This window comes from Mustela lutreola, chromosome 3, assembly GCF_030435805.1.
Source record: "Mustela lutreola isolate mMusLut2 chromosome 3, mMusLut2.pri, whole genome shotgun sequence".
Taxonomy (NCBI): Eukaryota; Metazoa; Chordata; class Mammalia; order Carnivora; family Mustelidae; genus Mustela; species Mustela lutreola.
Window position 1 is genome coordinate 160,801,036 of NC_081292.1, and position 18,590 is coordinate 160,819,625.

At 39.5% G+C, this 18,590-nt stretch overlaps 1 protein-coding gene across 16 annotated transcripts in view; it reads right to left on the minus strand.

Annotated features, from left to right (window-relative positions):
- The window catches only part of FMNL2 (formin like 2), a 321,014-nt gene that overhangs the window by 72,762 nt on the left and 229,662 nt on the right, over positions 1–18,590 (minus strand). For all 16 annotated transcript variants that reach the window (XM_059167316.1, XM_059167319.1, XM_059167317.1 and 13 more), the window contains one exon: positions 2,273–2,381. In XM_059167316.1, the coding sequence (XP_059023299.1) occupies positions 2,273–2,381 (109 nt within the window). The remainder of the gene's footprint in view (positions 1–2,272; positions 2,382–18,590) is intronic.

An 18,590-nucleotide genomic window follows, 5' to 3' on the forward strand; every position in this document is an offset into this window, starting at 1 on the left:
AACGCCCCTAAAATTTCACTCTTTATATTGTCTCCAAAATCTGCCCATTGTGTAGCCTTCCCTGTCTTAGTAGGCAGCAACTCCATCTGACAGGGGCCCAAGACAAATACCTTGGGGCCACCCTCCACTTCTCACCACATAGCCAATGTCGTTGCCTTTACAGTCAAAACAAAACCAGAATCTGGTCACCTCTCATCATCTCTACCCCTACTATCCTGGCCCCATACCACCATCAACATCCACCTAAATCAATGCAGCAGCCTCCTAAAAAGTCTACCTCCTTTTGCCTTTGCCCCCCAAGGTCAATCCTAAACACAGAAGCTAGAATGGTCATGTTAAAATCAAGGGTCAGATCATGTCATGTTTCTCCTCCAAACTGATCGATAGCTTTCCAGTCACAATAAAGCCAAAATCCTTTCACTGGTTGTTAAAGCCACACACATTCAGGACCCCATGTCAACTTCGGATTCATCTCCTACTGCTCTCCTTCTTAGGCCGATCCAGCCAGCCTGGCGTCCTTCCCACACTCCGAACACAGCAGACTTACTTCTGCCCCACGGCCTTTGCACTCACCCCTTTTTCTACTCAGAATCTTCTTTCCCTAAAACCTCTTACCTTGTTCCCTCATTAAAATTGCTACTATGACAAATTGCTAATTCTCCATGACACTGCCCTGGGCTGGCCTATTTAAAATTGAACACACATTATCATCAATTCCTATTCCTACTTCTCGGGTAGCTTTTCTATAGTATTGGTAACAATTCTCTGGAGCTGGTCCTTCTTGGATTTAAATCTGACTCTACCCCTTCCTGACTACATGATCCTGGGCAAATTACCTAACTTCTCCCAGTCTCAGTTTCCTCATCAGTAAAATGGGGAGAGTAACATTACCAACCTCATAGGACTGTTAGGAGCTTTAAATTAAGTTAATAGGCTTAAACTTAAAAGTACTGGTCCTATTAGGAAACACTCTCTGTGTTTTGTTCTTTGGGTTTTTTGTGAAGTTTTTTTTTTGTTTTTGTTTTTGTTGTTTGTTGTTTTTGATAAGTATTAGCCTTTGTTTCATTTCATCATCATTATTATCTGGAACCCTGTATATTTTCTCAAGTTATTTATCAGCTGTCTCCCCGCATTAGAAAGTAAGTTCCCTGGGGTATTTGTTTATTTCTGTAATGCCGTATTCCCTTTACCTAGAACAGGGTCTATCTGGCCATGCTCAAAAAATATTGATTAAGAGAAAAAATAAAATGTGCATTCACATTCTCAAATTAAATTCAGCACTCTTTATGTTGGGTTTGAATTCTAATACTGACCCTCACTACCTATGCATATATTTTCCACTTCTGCTTGGACCCAGCTTCAGCATCCCTATCCATAGATACCAAATCCTATTTTATATTTGAATTAGGTTTTCCAATTCTTACCCCTGGCTCCCCTTATCTAACTTGGACCCTGTCAGTTCACCCTTGATACTCCAGGCTCCAACTTTGACTTGTTGTTCGAGTTAATACAACCCACACGTTAAGCTGTCTTCTGTCCCCATTATGAAGGGGATCACTTGTATCAAAGACACCTAGAGGAATCTGCCCTTTGAAGAAGAATCCTCCAGGTGCTTCTTATAAAGATTAAGAACCAGTAGGTCCAGGGGCACCTGGATGGCTCAGTCAGTTAAGTGTCTGCCTTCAGCTTAGGTCATAACCTTGGGGTCATGGGATTGAGCCCCGAGTCAGGCGCCTTGCCCACAGCAAGGAGTCTGCTTCTCCCTCTCCCTCTGCCCACCCTCTCTGCTTGTGCACTCGAGCTCTCTCTCTTAATAAAATTGTTTAAAAATATAAAAAAAAGAACCACTAAGTCCAACATCAGTAATTACAGCTTCTCACCTTTTTATCATTTAACTCTTTGAGAGAACCACTGACCCGTGTAAGAGTCTATTCAATCCTAATTTTCTAAAGTTGTTCCAGTATTGCCTACAACCAGCAGCTTACTCGGTCTTTAATGGTCACAAACATTTACCCAATAATCTAAACAAGTTTATGACTGAAGGAGGAAAACATCTTCCCTCTAAATATACCACAAAATATAAATGCTAATTAAAATACACAGGCACTGAGTTAAGTCTTGAGCATTAAAATGATCCAGACCCTTCCTTTTTTAGTAAAATCACATTAAATCCTGATATTTACTTCAAATAGAAACAATACTGAGAAACCAAAGAGGACAAGATCTGATTTTGACGAATTTGGATTTTTAAAGACTCAGAACACAAACATACCTGGTAATTCATGATGGCACGTAAACACATGATACAGACATGTACATCATCTTTCTTACTCACTAATCTTGAATTCTTCAGGGTTCTTCTGCTTGGCAAAGTATTATATCTACAAAGAAAAAAGGAAACTTCTATAAAACTATAGATTACTTTTTCAGCATAGGCACAAGCACTTAAAAAACGGAAACTGTTCTCTATCTTTACCTGCACCCACATGAGGACTGCAGGTGGAAATCACCACCATCCAACCCCCAGGAAGCTATTTCCATAGACTACAAGACCTACACGGTTCTGTGTACCGGTCATCATCTCGTCAAGGCAGTTACTACGGACAATGGCACTCAATTTCATTCACAACATATAACATATCAACTATACCTGAGCTTCATCAACACCCCTAGGCTCCTAATCAGGAAGCCAAGCTAGATCTGCAGAGGTGATGGGAAACAACAGGCTTGCAGACTGCATTTACAAACAAGTGAAGAGGTGAAACTTCGTTTATATGTAGACCACGAATCATCTGACCCCAGTCTAACAGCACCTTCCCATTACTGCTCTCAGGAGTCCCCGTTAGGAGTTGGAGCCTTGGCAAGTTTAATGAACAAATTTGATATGAGCCTGTGATATTAGACCTTAACAGTGAGCAAATGCCTCCTCAGCCTGACCCCTCACCGAAAGCCTGGTGTGGAAGGTGAAGCTGGGGTGGAAATACGTTGGTATTTCACAGGGTGAGGAGGTTTCGATGTTAAGCCTCATTCCAGAGATCCCACATGGCTAAGCCTTAGTTCTCCCGTTTAGACATTTCTCAGAGCCTGCACATAGTGAGGGAGTGGCAAGGTCAACATGGTGCTAGGAGACAAGCTAACACCACCAAGAGCTTCCAAGTGAGCTCGAGGCGGGTGCCTCCAACCAGTTTTCTCTGCCACTCCAAGCCTGAAGTAAAAGCCCATTTGAAAAATTGTCAACTACTCTCTGATAGCGTCAATGACAGAAATGATCTACAAAGTAATTCACAGACCTTCCTTCTTCTTGAACTAATTAAAGAATTTAAAGGAAGTTCCAATTAATGTTAACCACTTTCAAAAGCCCCACAAGTACAGGCAAAGAGTCGAAAACTGAATTGAGAATTTTATCTGAAATTGTTCTGCTGAGCAGGCTTTTCATTCATTTTCTATTCAAAAACTATCAAACAGAAGATGATTTTTTCACATAAGCCTATGAATGAGCCAAATACATTTGTAAAAAGTACTTCAATGTGTCACTTGCCTCCATACACCTGAATGTATAAAATTCAGTTTGCTTATGCTAGTCCCAAGGAGAATGCTTTTTCTACCAAATGAAGTGCATCATGATGTCCGTTTTATATGAATATGCAGAGACACAATTATTAAGGGAAAACAGCTATAAGAAAATAGGACAGAAATTCAATAAACAGTAATCTCAGGTCATGTGATCATAGTTTTTTCTTTTTGTTCACATGTAATTTCTAATTTTCCTAAAATTACAAAATCTTACTTCTATAATAAAAATCATTTATTAAAACAAATAAAAAAGAGGAGAAGGAGAGAAGAAAGAAGAAGAAGAATGCTTTATTAAAGAACTTCCTGCTTTATTCACACTTGGAAATAAAACTGCAGCAATGGAAGTTGGCCTAACTCAGCTCCGAATGCAAAGACAAAGTTAAGGAAATGAGTTCAGAATTTCAGGGGTCGTAAGCAGAATTTCAGCGTCTAAAATACAACTCTGAAACATGTCACTTCTCCACAGCCCGAGCCTGAGCATGTCTGCTCACACACCTCATGGAGGTCCCTCAGAGGTTGGTGCCTCTCAAACCACAATCACACAGCCAGCCCGACCCAAATGTTTGTGGTCTTCTCAGTGTATATCAGAAATTCTTTCCCCGCCCCTTAATTTATTCTAACCTGTTTCGCATTTCTTTAATGCCATCACTTGTTAAGTATATAATAGCTGATGGGGGTGGAGAGGGAGAGAGCATTTTTACTAGAAAGCAGTGGCTACCAGACCAAGAGCTGTCTATGATTAAGTTCAAAAAAGAAGAAAGGTGATTTTCCAAGGACTCAACTGTCCTCATTGCTAAGTTATATTTCCATGCAGCAATGACTGCAGAAGATTTGACCAAAGCAAAGGACTCTGGAAGGAAGAGGGAGAGGTCAGTTCTACACAGTCGCAGGTTTCTGCATCACTTCCACATACATTTGATTCTGCCAAACAGACCAAACATACATTAATGGTGTTTCCCCAGAGACGTAAAGTAACATAGCAGGTTACTTCCTTTCACGTATTAATCGTGTACTTCTGCTGCAGCATTATAAATAAGACTCTAAAAGGCAGAAATATTTCTGTCATTGCTTGCATTATTTGTAGAAACTAGCAAAAATGGACTAATTACAACATTCTGATAACTTAGTAACACAAAAGATTTCTACTTACTGTAGCAGGTAGGTAATCTCAAATACACATTTTGGATCAACATTTAAGATGTATATAATATAAAACAGCACATGACTACTTATCAGTATTTAAGGAGATTAAAATATAGGTCTAAAACAATATATAATTTATGTATTGATCTTCTATGCTTACAAAATGGAGATAAACTTTTTTTCTAAGTGTATGGCATTTAATCTAAATTTTGTTTTTCCTCCCATTTTCCGTTTAAACAAAAATGGATAATTAAAGGCAGCATTTGAACTTGTTGTATTTAAAATCATAGCATTAAGATATATTTTTAAAAACATGACTACAACCAATAACAAAAAATGAGCACTGAAAGCCGGAAGAGATGCATGGTATCATTTACACCCATCTTTCCTGACATGGACAGCAAATGGACGCCCAAAGAAATTACAGCCACATAGCAGGTAAAAAGTAAGAGACAAGATCCAAGTGTCCTCACTAGGATTCAGGGCAGTCTGTTTTTCAAGTTGCGACTCATGGACAATCTGTCAGGTTATCAAGTGAGAAAGCTACTGCCTAGAGCCATCTGTGCCGGCAAGTTCTTTGTCAAATATTCATATCCGTCATTCTGACAGCACTGGGTCTACACAGGTGTCATTTCCCCACTCCCAGCCATTATGGCACCAGGCAGGGTTAAGACCCCGTGTGCATCTGGGCATCTTTTTCAGAACACAGTGGTCAATACACTTACTTGGTAAGCAGTTTGGTGGTTTTTTGCTTTTGGGTTTTTTTTTTTTTTTTTTAACAGATATTATTCATTTTGAGTGCGTGAGAGGTGGTGGAGAAGGGGCAGAGACAGAGGGAGTAGGACAAGCAGAATCCCCACTGAGTACAGAACCCCACTCAGGGCTCCATCTCACCACCTTGAGATCATGACCTGATCTGAAAACGAGAGTAAGACACTTAACCAATTAACTGACTAAGCCACCCAGGCAAGCAGTATTCTTTTTATATCTTCATCCTGTGTCACTTATCAGAAAAGTGAAGTTTGTTTGTTTGTTTTTACTTTAATGGGAAATTTTGTTCCATATTTTGGAATTCTAATTCTAAAAGAATTTTCTCCCATTAAGTAAATATACCCCGGTAGAGGTCACAACTCTTTACCTCGGCAAACACAAGTATTTGCTGATAACTTAATTTAGGATCACATTAAATCTCTTCGCTTGATTTTAGGGACTGTGCCATGGGTTAGCATGTACTTTCATCTACTCTTCATCAAGCACATATAGTGGAATTTGACAATCTGTTTAACTAGATATTTGGTTTATTTGCTTTAATTATCAACTGAGTAACTTATCACCTTTTTTTTTTCTTTCTCAATAGTTTTAAATTCAGCTCTCTTGTATTAGAGTACCTAAAACACGTGTCCGTGTGTAGCTGGTTTGAATAGATCCCCTTAAATTGACCCTAAAATACCAACAGAGTTAAGACTAACAATTTCCCGGATGCACTTTAACCCCAACAAGGACACCTGGACAACGTGAGCAATCTAAGAGCGCTGGCCTCGATTAAGGGGGCCACTTGTGTTGTGATGAGCCCTGGGTGATGTATGGAAGGGTTGAATTGCTGTATGGTGCACCTGAAATTAATACTACATGGTGTTAACTGGAATTTAAATGAAAACTTAAAAATAAAAGTACTTGCCTCTGATGTTCTCTACCAGCCCTAGGAGATCAAACTAAAACTCATGTGTAAGCTCCAAAGTTGGCTTTATTAAGCATCTCCTGTTTATGCTAAACCCTACTAAGTGCTAAGGAAAAATGAAAGACAATGAAAGACATTGCTTCTGCCTTTGAGGGCTCACCACTTAGTTTAGGAAGGAAAAGATAAATATATCAATAGCCCCTATATGAAATGTGCTTTGCCCACACTCAACCCCAGCCCTGTCTTCTGCTTCATGCACATGATCACGTACAAAATAAACTCAGCAGGACACACACCTGTGCAGCATGACATGGTAGTGAGGACAGTTACAGCTTAAAGGAGGACATTTTTTTCTGCAAAGTATCGAACTTAAAATCCCTGTAGAGTGAACATTTCCTCAACCAAGCCAGATTTGACTTAGTTAATACAGACCTATTCCTGGAAATGGTCTTTAGGCATAAAAAAGTCATTTTTAAATAGGGCTCTGATTCAAGAAGTCAAACTAAAAGGGATGGACAAATTGAGGGGTGAGTCTCATAAAGGCAAAATGACACTGAAGATAATTGAACATGAACTATTACCAATGCAGAGTCAAAATATACCCATCTCCTGTGATCCCTGGATTCATCATTTTTTCTGTATTTTTAGTCTTCTACAGTAGATGTGTGTTACTTTCCAAATAAAGGGGGAAAAGCTGCATAAAAATAAATGCTTGTAGGGGCACCTGGGTGGCTCAGTGGGTTAAAGCCTCTGCCTTTGGCTCAGGTCATGATCTCAGAGTCCTGGGATCGAGCCCCGCATTGGGCTCTCTGCTCAGCAGGGAGCCTGCTTCCCCTTCTCTCTCTGCCTGCCTCTCTGCCTACTTGTGATCTCTCTCTCTGTCAAATAAACAAATAAAATCTTTAAATAAATAAATAAATAAATGCTTGTGGACGATCTAGGTTTAGATTCCCCTAAAGATGGGAGGGCTAACTAAGGGTGTGATCATAATGCCTTATCCACTTCAATCGTCCTGTGCAATGTTTCCCAAAGGCCTCTTAGGTGGAAAGCTGGCCCTGCTCTACCCTTATAAAGCAATGTGTAGAATTTCTGCGATGAGGCAAAATTCTGCAAAACATGGAACAAAACAATCAAGTGTTATCAGAAAAACTGGACTTTAAAAAAAGAAAAAAAAAAACAGCCTTAGTCCCTGGTGCTGCAAATGTCCACCTGGACCTCAAGAAGGAGGCTGAATAGTAATTAACAGGTTTCATGGACAAAGTATGAAGGTAAGTGATCAGTGCCACAAAACTCCACCAAATGTATGAGTTACACGATACCCTTAAGGTGCTAGAAAATCACAGCAATAATTGGTGACCAATTAAAAACTCAAACAGCTCAAAGCCAGTCATCGCAACTCAGTGCACAGGTGCTGTTGCACAATCACGTTGACACACGTAAATAAGGTTCAATATACTGTAGTTGAAAGAAAGGGTGTAGAAAGCAGCCTGCATCCGGTTCCATGACATAGCCTTCAGGCTACACTGTTGTCCCCTTTTCACAAGCACTGATCATAAAGACCTGGGCTTTACAAGGGATTATGTGGGTGACTCAGCAGGAGGTATGGGTGCTTCCCTGGTAATCTAATAAACTTGGCACCTGTACCATGACAGAATCAGACACTGTGAAACCCATTGCTACAAGATTTCCTTCCTGAAGTTATTATGAAACTTCACATAAAACAGAGACTATGTGAGCAGAGCCAGATTGAAGGCTCTCACCGTGGTCTATTTAAGAGGCCCCAGAGAGAGGCAGCCCTCATTTCTCCTGGTCTCCTACGGGTGACCGAGGCAGAGGAGCCACACTTTTGTCCCATCTAATGGGTTTTGAGCGATCGCAGATTCTGTCAACAGCTAATGTTGTATGTGCACTTAACAGAGGCTTCAAGCTGGCTTCTTCACTAGTTCTCAACCCTCACAGTACCTCTTAGCTTAATCTAGGAGGAGGAGGAAAAGAGGCTTGGAAAGAACTTCATTTCCATTCTGCCCCTCTGCTGGCTGCCAGGCTGATGGCTTTCCCAGCGATTACAGAGCTCCTGGTTTTCAAGGCTACTGCGGAACTAGAGAGCGAGGAGGGAGGAGAACAGGGCAATGACATGCCACAAAGCCAGCTGTTCTTACCAAGATTCACTCGTTTTTCCTAAAAAAATGCTCCCCAGAGTGCTGCAAAGCTAGCTAATTTCTAGAATTCTGAAAAAGTTGATTCTGGCATATTCTGCCCGTTTCCACATTGTTCTTATGGAGGACAGCTTTCAAAGAGTCCTTACTCCCTCGTTTCCACTGATCTCCCTCTATCAGGCACTTAGAGATCATTTTTGGCTCAATGAAGTCATGCTATGTGTCACTGTTCCTTTAAGTGAATGGGAGCAGGTCTTACGAGGTCCCCGAACAATTAGGTCTCTCTGGTGACTTGGGGCAGCTTCCTGGAGATACAGGGGTTTGGAAAGAACTTCCTCGGATTCCAGAGAGAAAAACCAAGGGAATAAACTATTCGGTGGAGGGACTGTGAACTAATGCCACTGGACCACTGGAGGAAAGACCTCAATGCTGGCTCTCCTGAGAGCTTTTCCTCTCCCCTCGGGCACACAGAGCTTTGGGGCTCTGGATGTCTGGACACAGAACATGGTTTCCCAGAGTCAGATAACAGCCCTGAGTCCAATTTTTGGAAAACCTGACATCTGGAGCGGGGGGGAAATGGGAGATGCATATTTAGGAACTTTTTGGAGGTCTCAAGAATTTTAAGGAAATCCCATCTTTTGAGAGGTCATTTTGACCTAAACCTTGTAGGGAAATGAACACCACCAAATTTCCCAGACCCTCTTCATCAACTTGGAGAACTGTCTACTCTCCTGTCAAGCAGTGAATTAAAACGAAAATGTTACTCTAGCATTCGAAGATGAAACACTCTCTTGGAGGAGCTGCCAATCAGAATTCACAAAATTCTGTGAACATGGAAAAAGATTATAAAACTGACTTGAGATCAAAACCAAATAGAAATGATTCTAAGACTGAGTGTACCAGTAGTTACTTGCACATGAAGTAATAAGTGGAAGCTAGTGTAATAGGCAGACAAAACTAAGCAATTCCTACAGATATCTTTCAAGAAACCTATACAAACATGTCCTGTTTAGTACCACAGTGACACCTGCCATCTGAGCCACCTGCTTCATGCACAGCAATGAATTTGCCGAGAAGCAGGTAGTGAGAGACTCAACCCACACAGCACTGGCAGCAGGTGCCACAGGGAAAGAAGGTGTGTGCTTTGTTTTGTTAAGATTTTATTTATTTGAGAGAGAGAGAGAGAGATAGTAACAGAGAGCAAGAACGGGGAAGAAAGGGAGAAGCAAGATCACGGCTGAGCAGGGAGCCAGATGTATAACTCGATCCCAGGACCCTGGTTACCTGAGACAAAGGCAGTGGCTTAACTGACTGAGCCACCTAGTTGCCCAAGAAGGTGTGTGTTTTAAAAGCCCTTTGGAATGACTGATGAGTGAGCTCCAACTCATCGACTTATTCTACTAAGACATGACAAAGCAAGTCAAACCCAAATCTTTACCTCCAGAAAAAAAGGAATGGTAAGGTCGGGGGGGGGGGGGGGCGGGAACTAAACTAAAAAAGCAGGGAAGCAGCTGTTTTGGAATCTTCCTAATTACAGATTAGATACACAGGAATTTTTCTTGCCAGGCACATGTTGGTAGCCTGAAATACATGTAATGCTTGTTAGGGTTCTGGCTAGAGCCATGTTGTGCTGTCCTTTAAACACTACTCATTTTAAGAGGGTATGAAAAGGAAGCTATAGTAATTTTGAACTAGTTCCTCATAGATAAGAATATAATAGACAAGGTAAATTACATCAAACTAAAAAGCTTCTGCACAGACATAAAACAGAGTAAAAAGGTAACTTATAAAATTGGAAAAAATATTTGCAAACCATTATTACCCAAAACACATAAGGAACTCCACTATAAAGGGCTGATATCCAAAATCTATAAAGAACTTCTCAATCTCAACACCCAAAAACAGATAATCAAGTCAAAAAATGGGCAGAAAACATGAACAGACACTTCTCCAATGAAGACATACAAATGGCTAACAGACACATGAAAAAATATTCATCATCATTAGCCATCTGGGAAATTCAAATCAAAACCACATTGAGATACCACCTTACACCAGTTAGAAAGGCAAAAATTAACAAGGCAAGAAACAACAAATGTTGGAGAGGATGTGGAGAAAGGGAAACCCTCTTATATCATTGATGGGAATGCAAGTTGGTCCAGCCACTTTGGAAAACAGTGTGGAGGTTCCTCAAAAAAATTAAAAATAGAGCTACCCTATGACCCGGCAATTGCATTACTGGGTATTTACCCCAAAGATACAGATGTAGTGAAAAGAAGGGCTATATGCATCCCAGTGTTCATAGCAGCAATGTCCATAATAGTCAAACTGTGGAAAGAGCTAAGATGCCTTTTAACAGATGAATGGATAAAGAAGATGTGGTCCATACACACAATGGAATATTACTCAGCCATAAGAAAGGATGAATACCAACTTTCGCATCAACATGGATGGGACTGGAGAAGATTATGCTCAGTGAAATAAATCAAGCAGAGAAAGTCAATTATATGGTTTCACTTACTTGTGGAACATAAGGAATGGCATAGAGGACATTAGGAGAAGGAAGAGAAAAATGTAGGGGGCAAAATTGGAGGGGAAGACAAACTATGAGACTGTGGACTCCGAGAAACAAACTGAGGGTTTTTTTGTCGGTAGCAGAGAAGGGTTGGCCCAGTGATGGGTATTAAGGATAGCACATATTGCATGGAGCGCTGGGTGTTATATGTAAACAATGAATCATGGAACACTATATCAAAAACTAATGACGTGGGGTGCCTACGTGGCTCAGTGAGTTAAAGCCTTTGGCTCGGGTCATGATCCCAGGGTCCTGGAATCGAGCCCTGCATTGGGCTCTCTGCTCAGTGGAGAGCCTGCTTACTCCTCTCTCTCTCTCTCTGCCTGTCTCTCTGCCTACTTGTGATCTCTCTGTCAAATAAATAAATTAAAAAAAAAAAACTAATGACGTACTGTATGGTGACTAACATAATTAAAAAAAAAATAAAAGACACAAAAGGATTAATACAAAAACAACAATATCTCCACTACTTAACAACAAAATAAAACAAAACAAAAAACCCAAATAACCCAATTAAAAGAATAGGCAAAGGGCCTAAACTGACATTTCTCTAAAGAAGACATATAAGTGACTGACAATATCTATAAGGATGCTCAATATTGCTAATCACCAGGGAAATGAAAGTCAAAACCACAATGTGACATATCACCTCACCGCTGTCAGGATGGCTATTATCAAAAAGAAAACAAAACACAAAATAACAAGTGTTGGCAATGATGTGGAGAAACTGAAACCCTTAACACACTGTTGGGGGGTAATATAAATTATATTATATAGACACTATGGAAAAAAGTACGAAGTTCCTCAAAAAAAACAAAAATAGTTCTACCATATGAATGAGCAACCTCACTTCTGTGTATTTATCCAAAAGTATTGAAATCAAAATCTCAAAGAGGTATCTGCATACCTGTATTCACTGCAGCCATATTTCTAACAACCAAGATGTAACAGCCTAAACATCAATCAACAGATGAATGGATAAAAAAAACTGGTTAAGAAAAAAAGTAGTAGGGGCACCTGGGTGGCTCAGTGGGTTAAGCCTCTGCCTTCAGCTCAGGTTATGATCTCAGGGTCCTGGGATTAAGCCCTGCATTGGGCTCTCTGTTCAGTGGGGAGCCTACTTCTCCCTCTCTCTCTGCCTGCCTGTCTGCCTACTTGTGATTTCTCTCTCTGTCAAATAAATAAATAAAATCTTAAAAAAAAAAAAAAGAAAAGAAAAGTAGTAATGACGTAACAGGACAGAGGTGTTAGCTAATGCTACTGTGGTAATCATATGGCAATATACAAAATTTTTCAAATCAAGTTGTACATATAAAACTTATACATTATACAATTATAGCTCAATAAAAAAGAAAATATTATATATTCACACACACACACACACAATATTAAGTCATGGAAGACAAAGAAAGACAAAGAAAGGATGAGGAACTGTTCTAAGTTAAAGGACATTACATAGACACAACCACTAAACATGATAAATGATCCTTGCATTGTATCCTGGACAGAGTTTGGGGGGAAAAAAAAGCATGAATGGAAGACAATGGACTGGACTAAGAAGCAGTGTCAATCCTAAAACATTCTTATTTTGACAATTGTATCATGGTTATGTAAGAGTGTGTCCTTGTCTTAGGAAATCTACACTAAAATTAGGTGTAAAAGGGCACAATTCTGTAACCTGCTTTCAAATGGTTAGAAAGGGTGTACGCTGACAAAGCAAATGTGTAAACAGTAGAGTAAATAAACAAAATTTGAATTTCTGAATCTGTATTAAGAGCATAATTATAATTTTTTAAAATTTTAAACAATATCAGGATGCCTAGGTGGCTCAGTCAATTAAGTGTCTGCCTTCAGCCCAGGACCCTGGGATCACGTCTTGCATCGGGCTCCCTGCTCAGTGAGGAGCCTGCTTCTCCCTCTGCTGTTCCCCCAGCTTGTGCTCACACATTCTCTCTTAACAAATAAATAAATTAAAATCTTTTTAAAAAAATAAATGATTATCAAAATAAAAAATAAAAAGGAAACCTACATATATCCAATGGAATATCATTTAGTCTTTAAGAAAAAAGGAGGGGTGCCTGGGTGGCTCAGTCATTCAGCATCTGCCTTCAGCTCAGGTCCTGATCCCAGGGTTCTAGGCTCGAGCCCCACATAGGGCTCCCTGGTAGGTGGGAAGCCTGCATCTCCCTCTTCCACTCCCCCTGCTTGTATTCCCCTCTCTTCGCTGTGTCTCTGTCAAATAAATGAAATCTTAAAAAAATAAATAAAATAAAAACAAATAAATTTTAAAAAGGAAATCCTGCAATGTGTATCAATATGGATGAACCTTGAGGACATCCTGCTAAGTGAAATAAGCCAGGCCCAGAAGGACAAATGCTGTATGAGCCTAATTAAAGGTATCCACAACAGTGTAACTCTTAGAAGCAGAGAAAAATAGAATGTTGGTTACCAGGGACTGAGTGGAGGGGGACACTGGGAATTGTTAATCAATGGGTATGAAGTTTCAGTTACGCAAGATGAATAAGTTGTAGAGATCTGCTATACAGCACTGTGCCTATAGTTACCAATACTGTATTGTACGCTTAAAAATCATTTAAGAGTGTAAGATCTCATGTTGTGTTCTTACCACAATAAACCAAAAATAAATAAATAAATAAATAAATAAAGGAGATAGGACACCTGGATGGCTCAATCAATTAAGCATCCAATTCTTGGTTTTGGCTCGGGTCACGATCTCAGGGTCCTGAGATTGAGCTCTCTCTGTGCCGGGCTCCACACTCAACACAGGATCTGTTTAAGACTCCTTCTCCCTCTCCCTTTGCCCCCACCCCATCTCTAAAATAAATGTTTTTTAAAAATAAAAAACATGGGGCGCCTGGGTGGCTCAGTGGGTTAAAGCCTCTGTCTTCAGCTCAGGTCATGGTCTCAGGGTCCTGGGATCAAGCCCCGCATCAGACTTTCTGCTCTGAGGGGATCTTGCTCCTCCTCTCTCTCTGCCTGCTTCTCTGCCTACTTGTGATCTCTGTCAAATAAATAAATAAAATCTTTAAAAAAAAAAAAAAAAAAAAAAAACTAGACATGATCTGCAATGGATATGGTTCAGTGCTCAGCATCTGCGAAGCAGCGAGCACTTAGTAAACACCAAAATGGAAGCTGTTTGTTGCTCACCCAGTGATACCTTGAAGTACGTCTGATCAGCAATCTATTGTTTTAACAATATACACTTCTTTCTAAACATGGATATCCTCTTGTGGTGGGTTGTGTACATGTCTGCCTCTCCCTGTGACCCTGTACTCTCCAGACAATAATATTACTACAAAACCTTAAATGAATATTTCCTGAACCGACCTAAACCAGACTTCCCCAAAGTCTGACAAAAAATGTTTTTCAGAAGTCTGTAGACCTTTCTTGCCAATATGTGTGAAGTCTGTAATATCGAAGTCCTTATGGCAACAGGAAAAATGAATGGTGTATTTTTTCCTCTTACTGAAAGTATTTTCAAACAGTCTAACTATTCAGATATCAAACTCATACCTATCTATAAATAAAGAATAGTAGTTAGAACTTCCTTAGAAGCTTGCAGTAAGGGTTCAACTCAATTGGGATGCCAAGCCAACGGGGTATTCACATAATTTGGCATAATTTTACTAGTCTTTTATGGTTCCAAGGTCTGGGCTTAATATAATTTCACCAAGATTTGTGGTTTTAGGTTTCCTCTGTTACCTTTCAGACATGACATCACTTGGGCATATTTCTTCTATCAATTAAACTCATAAAATATACAATGCTGAAGAAAATGAAGCAAGCACTTTCTGACGGTCTCCACAGCCAAAAGAAACAGAGCTCAAAGAGTTGAGTCCAGACGGTTCAAAGTGGAGGTAAAGAGAAAAAGGGAAAAAGAGGATGGGGAGGGCAGATGGAGACAGAGACAGAGACACACGAACCTCCCAATGAATCTTTTTTTATTAGCTATTGAAATTTTCCGCTTGTCTACGTTTCCCATCACAGGACCAGCTAACAACTAGAACAGAACCTGTGAATCAAAATATTTCCATATATACATTCTGAAGGGAATAAGTGAACCAACAGGCTGCCAACTCATATGAATGGAGAGCTGCCAGTATTCGTCTGAATTTTCTGATTTTTCATTATATTCCCTCCAGCAAAGGCGTTTGCAATTGAGTTGCTAATTAACCTGTATATATCCCTACATGGATATATGGGGAGTGTTCAAGGAAACCGTCCATCTCCTGTGACCTTTAAATAGAAATATTTCTATGTTTATCCCAAATTACCCCCTTTTTCATAAACCTTCAATAGATCATTGCCAATGAGTTAAAATGCCAATTCCTTAGCTGGGCCTTCAATATAATTACATAAACCGGCTCTAAACTGCTTCCAGCCAGACTGATCTATTCATTGTTTCCCAAACAAACCATGTGCTCTTAGCACCGAGCCACAGCTCAGAACATTCTCCCTCCTCCCCCCTTCCACAGCCCATCCTCTAGGTCTTACTCACCGCTCTTCCACAGCCAGACCCCATCATGAATCTCCCCTAGGTTTTACCATTCACTCTAGCCTCTCAAGCTCCATACTTTGGTTTTGGTTAGACTCAGGACACTTGCATATGACCGGGCGCAGGAGCACACATACATATATTTTTCTCAATCGAATCATAAAAAACTCGACGTAGAAGTCAGAAGACTGATTCTAAATCCTGGCTCTATTACTAGGTTTGGATAACTTCTCTCAGACTTGGCTTCCTCATCTCAAAAATGGGGTTAATAATCTTTGAATGCCTCCCAAAAGGTATAATGAAGATGTGTCCTTTATCAGCCACAGATCTTCTCCAAATAGTTTATGGATCTTTCTGTATGTGATAAGTCTAGCTGATGATGAAGGTACTGGACCACAGCTGTAGGAAGTTCCGGAGTCATCCTCAAGTTTTCTCTCAATCCTGTGAGGTTAACATTGACTGACTACTCACTACTGAGCCAAGTTCTTTACAGGAATTAATTTAATCTCCTAACATGGGAGGCAGGTCCTAGAGCCTATCATCTTTACCAACCAGAGTACCTGTGAGACAGGCCCCCAACTATGCATTGGCCAGATGATTTCCATATCATAGCCTCTCTCAGCTGGTCTTTCATTGGAGAAAAGACCCAATGAAGAGGGGGAACAAGTGAAATCGGGGTTTCTAGGAATCGGAAATCCTTGACTAAGATGCCTGTATGGTGCACTACAAGCTAAAACTAAAGCTGTCGCCATTTTCACTAGCACGGCCATCGAAATGGGCTCCCAGCTAAAAAGCTGAAAGGTACATTCTTAACCCAAGTATAGCTTTCTCTTTTTACAACTTCAAATAAACAAAGAAATACAAAAATCTGAAACACAACAACCCGACATCTTCAGTTATTTTTGCTTACAGAATGTGCCGAAAAGTAAAACTGAAAGTCTATAGTTGCAGATTATTTTTACAGAGTCTGCAAATTTAGAAAGTCTTTATTTCATAGGTAATTACTTCATTTTCTGGAACTTCAGATCTTCAGGACAAAAGTCATGCTAAGGAGTTTCTTCAACATCTCTCTTCCCTCAAAAGTGATATTCAGGTGTTAGTTATAATGATCGTCTCCTCATTCTTTTTTCTCCCGCTCCTTTACTCTTACCCTTTTCTTTTTTTACCTTTATTCTTTACTTTCTGTTTCTCACTTTCTAAATTCAGTGTTAATGAAAATTTCAGTCAGTATCTGCCATCTTATCAGATGGACAGAAAGAACTCAAGCTTTCAGAAAAAAAATACTTTTTTGAGAAAAAAAATTTTTAATATATTTTTCCTCATAGTCTTTCCCCCCCATAAGTTGGGCCTTATAGAAATAGATTAGATTTTTCAATATCTTTCCATATGCAAAGTTCAAATATATGGAGTTAAGAAGAAAGAACACACGTAAAACAAAATACAGATTACAACTCTCAATTCTGAGGACTATAAAAGATCTGAGTTGATTTTGTCTAACTTGGGGGCAGAAAAGGGAAGAGAAACAGAGGACAGAGATCATTTTAGAAATTATATCCCTAATTCATATAAACTGGAAAATGAACAGAAATGAGTTCTTCTTGCGAATCAAAGTAAAAAGTGCTTTAGCTTCCAACTACACAATTCAGAGATCTTTTTTTTAATCTCATACCACAGTGGTTTAAAGTTAAGAAGTCACATTATTTTCTTCCCCCAACAATTAAAATTGAAGGTAAAATGCTACTGTTGAAAAAGAACTTGGAAGAGCTTCCAAGAGCTCCACTCTTCTAGAATACCTCTGACTTACCAGCCAACTGGTACAGAGTTGGTGTTCCCATATATCTAAGTAAAATCAGGACAACTGCTGTGAACACAAGTATTTGCCCCACTAGAGCCTAATCAACTCTATGGACCACAGGCATGCACACAGAAACCGGTCTGCAGGAACAAGGTAACTCCTCGGAGAGTAAGGTCTTAGTGCAGAGTCTCATTGACAAACCACATCCAACTAATCACATCCAAGATCCCTTCCAGATTCCAATTCTGCTATTTCTACTAATGATTCTATTTCTCTTCTAATCAATCATATGCAAAATTTTCTCTTTACCCCTAAGGCCACCAAGTCACCAGACTTGGATTATTAAAAGTGAGCATAATCCTACTTCTAAATTTTTTTTTATTTTTAACTGATTTTATAATTTAAAAGTAATGAATTTCTAATCGTGACTTTGCCATAGTTATGCTAAGGAGTTGATCTCAAAGGCACAAAATATGAATTATGCAAGAACGCTATTTTTTATTGTAGTTTGGATGGGTTAGGAAAAGCCTCAATTTTTCACTCTCCTAAGTCCTTCAGTATATTTTTCTTTTATTATTATGCAAGTTAAAGTTTTTTGGTAACAGGAATTCTTGCAACTGTAAAATAAAACTACATAGATGTAAGAAGTCATGTAAACGGTTAATGAACTTACCAAGGTTAGCAAAACTTTCATTGTAAATCAGTCTGTACTCAGAAAATAAAAAATCATTATTAGTTGTATAAACACAAATTCCATTTTGACTACCCTTCATACTTGGCCTTTTGCTCTGCTTTTCAGGTACCGTCTGCATAGATTCAGGCAACAGCAATATTTTCCTCCAATCAACACCCAAAACATTCCCCAGACCCTACACACCTGAAAAGATCAACCACCTCATGGGACTTCCCATTCCGTTGCCTACCAGATAAAAACCAAACTCCAAAATTCAAGGTTCTTTATTATGTGGCCTCTCCCTGATTCACAAGTATAGACTACATGTATTTTAGGCCAGTTCGAAAACATTATAAAAACTAAAACATAAAGTTCACTCATAATCCTCCCTGTGGTTAAAAAAAAGTCACTTTTTTCACTTAATAAGTTTCCCTTTCAATGCCTTCCCAACTGCAAATAGGTGACCATGAAATTTTATCAG